Source organism: Neomonachus schauinslandi, chromosome 1, assembly GCF_002201575.2.
Source record: "Neomonachus schauinslandi chromosome 1, ASM220157v2, whole genome shotgun sequence".
NCBI lineage: Eukaryota > Metazoa > Chordata > Mammalia > Carnivora > Phocidae > Neomonachus > Neomonachus schauinslandi.
In genome coordinates this window covers 214394030-214398169 of record NC_058403.1, presented here as the reverse complement: position 1 = coordinate 214398169, position 4140 = coordinate 214394030, and the positions used below count along the sequence as shown (strand labels likewise).

At 70.2% G+C, this 4140-nt stretch overlaps 2 protein-coding genes across 2 annotated transcripts in view; one reads left to right on the top strand and one right to left on the bottom strand.

The window, feature by feature from the left end:
* The window catches only part of HCN2 (hyperpolarization activated cyclic nucleotide gated potassium and sodium channel 2), a 31557-nt gene extending 31496 nt beyond the window's left edge, over positions 1-61 (top strand). The window contains exon 11 of the mRNA XM_044913197.1: positions 23-61. Coding sequence (XP_044769132.1) covers positions 23-61 — 39 coding nt within the window. The remainder of the gene's footprint in view (positions 1-22) is intronic.
* A 189-nt stretch (positions 62-250) lies between these two features.
* POLRMT (RNA polymerase mitochondrial) overlaps positions 251-4140 on the bottom strand; it is a 10924-nt gene continuing 7034 nt past the window's right edge. Inside the window, exons 8-17 of the mRNA XM_044913193.1 lie at positions 3944-4114; positions 3526-3750; positions 2603-3391; positions 2113-2235; positions 1723-1845; positions 1316-1495; positions 1024-1110; positions 828-941; positions 698-750; positions 251-572 (exon numbers count right to left, since the gene is read on the bottom strand). Of these exons, the coding sequence (XP_044769128.1) occupies positions 251-572; positions 698-750; positions 828-941; positions 1024-1110; positions 1316-1495; positions 1723-1845; positions 2113-2235; positions 2603-3391; positions 3526-3750; positions 3944-4114 (2187 nt within the window). The remainder of the gene's footprint in view (positions 573-697; positions 751-827; positions 942-1023; positions 1111-1315; positions 1496-1722; positions 1846-2112; positions 2236-2602; positions 3392-3525; positions 3751-3943; positions 4115-4140) is intronic.

Sequence of the window (4140 nt, the reverse complement as noted above, 5' to 3'; positions counted from 1 at the left end):
CCTGAACCCTGGCTTCTAACAGAACTATCCATGCCCTACTGCCATGCTTAGGGGCCCCTGAGGGGCTCAGAACAGAAACCCAGACACCTATGCCCCCCCCCCCCCCGGCACCGCCCCAAGTTCTGTCAGAACTGGCCACGCGGTATGCTGCCGGCACTCCCTTCTCACTCAGAGCAACCACCCCTCCCTCCCCGGCCCAGCCAGCTGCTTCGCCACCACTCACACCTCACTGCTTCAGGGCCTTGGCACGTCACGTGCTCGCATAGTCCTTTTCCAGGCAGCAGCGCCAACGACCCACGTGGCTGGGGTCCTCACCTGCTGTAGGGCTCTGCCCTAGCCCCCTGACCCTGTCCGACCTGGCCTCCCAACCTGCCTTTGCCACTCTCTGGGTCCCCTGTGCATCCCCAACACCCTGAACAGGGCCTGCATGCAAGAGATGACAAACAGAGCTGGGTGGAGCGCGCCCCGCCCACCTGTAGCAGTGCAGAGCTGTGAGCATCATATGCGAAGAGTCCAGCGAGTGGATGAAGTTGGGGGGGAAGCCATTCTTCTGCTTCAGTGTGTTAGGCTTCCTGGGGAGGGGGAAGGACTCAGGTGCCTCCACCCTGGCCCCGCCTGGGGGCAGCCCCTGGTCCATATGCCCTCCCTCGGCCCAGGCATGCCCCCCGCCTGGCCCAGCACCCCCACCGGCACTCACTGGCTGGTGTCCCCACTCTGGCTGAAGGTGAGGCTCTGGATCCCACCGCTGATCTGCAGGGTTGGGGTGGGGAGGGTCAGGAGTCCCACCGTGACACAGTGCGGGGGCGGTGGGGTGGGGCCGCACGTACCAACACCTTGGAGTCCTGGTGGTAGGGCTGGATGATGGGGATGCCCAGGGGTGTGACCCACTCCACGGCCGAGCCCGTGTGGGCGATGAGCCGGGCGCTCTCGGTCAGCCAGTGCTGTGGACGCAGGGCACGGGGCTCAGGGCAGGGCCCGGTCAGGGACAGCCTGCTGGGCCTGGGGAGGGGACAGGGGACACACCTGGATGGCCCGGGTGCCCGAGAACATCTCCTGGAGGCTGTTGAACACCTGGCGCACCAGGTAGTGGGAGGCCTCCCACACGAACTCCTGCAGCGGCACAGGGTGGCAGTCAGAGCCAGGGCGGCCGCCCCTCCCCGTCCCCGCCCAGGGACCCGGAGCAGCAGCAGAACCGCCTTCCTCCCCGGGGCCCCTCAGGGACCCCCAGCAGCCGATGGTCGGGGGACGGGGTGCGGGCGGGGGGCCACCCCTCCCCCGTGGCGCAGGGAAACGCGGCGCACGCGACGCCGTGCACCTGGGGGAAGTTGCTGAGCTCCCGCAGGCGCTTCTCGATCTGCAGGCGGCCCCCGTAGCGGGTGACCCCATACACCACAGTCATCACCGTCTGCTTGACCACCTTGCGGCTGATGAAGCCCTCGAGCACCTGGGCCACCCGCACGCCCCGTTCGGCGTCCTGCCTGCGGAACACCTCCACCTGGGCAGGCGCTGGGGGTCAGCGGGCAGGTGCGCAGAACCTCTGTCTCCCACCCGGCCCAGCAGCCCCACCACGAGGACTCCCCAGTTCCCTCTTCTGACACCTCCCCCGGGAAGCCCACCCTGACTGCCTGGTCCCGTCGCGGAGGACAGAGCCCACGGGATCCGCACATCTAGGCATTCACAGCATGGAGACCCTGGGGGTTGGGGGGGAACCGCAGCGCCCACCTGTGCGGCCACCCCACTGTACACGTCCTGTGGCAGGTCAGAGGGCAGCAGGTTGACGGAGGCGGCCCCCACACTGTCCCGGCCCAGGGCGGCGTAGTGCTGCAGACCATTACAGGAGCCGTCCTGGGGAGGATGGGAGAGTGACCCCGGAGAACGAGCCACTGCTCCAGGATTCCCCAGTGTGCCGCTCACACCCCCAGTGCTGAGGTTAGGGAACGTGTCCGCACGAGACCACACCACAAGGCTGGCCGCACCCACTGGGACTGGTCCCCACGCGGGCACACCGGCCCAACTCAAGGTGGGATCTGCAGGGACTGTGTGCCCCCACCACATCCGGCCCAGCTCCCCCCAGGGCAGGCACACCCCACACCGGGGTCCCCAACAGCTCGCCTGGTGAACTGGAAAGTGAGAGATGTAAGCGGCAGGGTCGGGGGCACGCACGGCCCGAGCAATCTCCATGCAGCAAGCCAGAGCCTGCCAGGGCTCATCCACCTCCATCCACCACTTCCGGCCCTGCGGGGGCAGAGTGGGGCTCAGGCCAGCCTGGCTGGGGCTGGTGCAGAGCGCCCCCAGGGACGGCGGGGAGGGTGGGGGCAATGGGAGCGACAGGCAGGCAGGGCGGCCAGGGAGCAGCCCTGCGCGTGAGCCCCGGGCCCAGCCATGGGATGGGGAAGGGTCTGGAGGAAGGGCCGGCCTGGACTGGGAGGTGGCAGAGCCCCGGAGAAAAGGGGACAGAGAGCACGAGGCCAGGAGCCTGTGCTGAGAGTCAGATGGTGGGGGGCTGGGAGGGAGGGGCCCGGGTAGCCAGCACAGGGAACGGGCTGGGGGAGACGGACAGGCGAGGCACCAGGGCTCCAGCCAGTGCCCTCCGCGCCCCTACCGTCATGGGCCGGTCGGCAGAGTCCAGGATGTCTTCCATCACCTCGTCGGCGAAGACCAGGCGGGCCTGCAGCGGCTCGTGTTTCTTGAGCCCGGTGAGGTTGACCAGGTGGATCTTGAGCCAGTCAAGGCCGTGGGGGCCAAGCGGACGGCCCTGGGCAAACTCCAGCAGGGCCCGCGCCAGGTCGCTGCCCAGGTGGTTGAAGTGGGGCGGGCAGGGGTAGGTGCGGCCGCGGAAGTCCATGTTGTGAGGCAGCCAGAAGACGCGGTGCCGGAGGTGCTGCGCCAGCGAGAGGCGGTACAGGGCGTCCGAGCGCAGGCTGTGCATCTCCCGCGCCACCTTCAGGCAGCGGGCCAGTTCCCGCCGCACCTTGGCCTTGTGGGCGGGTGAGGCGCCGGGCGGCAGGCGGCCCTCGGGCGGCCGGGGTGCCTCGGAGGGCGGGGCCGGCACACCCAGGCGCGGGCAGCCCTTGGCGGTGAAGAGCTCCAGGACCAGGTCCAGCACGCGCCCGTTGACCCGCCAGGCGCAGTTGCCCAGCTGGGTGAGGGCGTCCAGGGCACCGTGCAGCTCGGCGGGCGGGCAGCCGTCCAACAGCTGCTGGTGCTGCACGGTGCCCTCCAGCGAGCGCATGAGCTTGGTGGGGCTCAGCAGGAAGGCACCCGCGTGCGGCGACGTCCAGGGGAGCGGCGGGCAGAGCATGGGCACCTCGGCCGCTTCAAAGGTCAGCGTGCGCTCTGCGGCCGTCGCCAGAAGCTCCGTGAAGGCGGGGTGTGGCTTCAGGATCCCGATCTGGGGGCGAGGCGGGCAAAGATGGCTCCGGGGGCCGCTCGCCCAGGGGACCCCACCGGGGCCCAGCGTCCCCACTCCACCCGGAGCCCCCAGCCTCCTCTCTCCGAGGCCCAAGGCCTCCCGGGGCGGCCCACCTGGCGGAAGCTGCGGAAGGAGTACACGTGGTAGAGCACGGGGATGAGCGTGCGGGGGCCCTGCGGGGCGGCCACGCTGCCGGGCATTCGCACGGCCCCCACCAGCAACTCGGCAAGCTTCTTGCCCAGCTGCACCAGCACTGGCAAGGGCCAGGGCTGCTCGTGGGGGGCCTCAGGCGCCCCCAGAGCCTCCCAGTACTGCCGTGGCAGGTGGGGCGTCTCCACCTGGGGGCGGGGAGTGTGGGTCAGGGGGGCCTGGGGGGCCTGGGCCCAGAGCCAACCACCCGCCACCCCGAGGGCGGGAGCCAGTCGCAAAGCACGGGCCCTGGGGCGAGGCCAGCTGCGCTCAGGCCCCGGTCTCTGCACCTGGAAACGCCCCCACGCCCCCGCCCGCAGGGCGCCCGACCCCAGGCCTCACCGGGGTGTCAGAGGCCAGCAAGTGCAGGTAGCTGTGGTAACGCTGCTGGAGCGCCCGCACCTGGCTGCTCAGCTGCTTCCTGTGCACCGTGTGCCGGTTGAAGACGCGCAGGCCCAGCTGCTGCGCCAGGGAGAGCAGCGACTCTCCCTGCGGGGGCAGCACCTGCAGGGTCTGGGGGCGGCACCATGAGCCCCGGG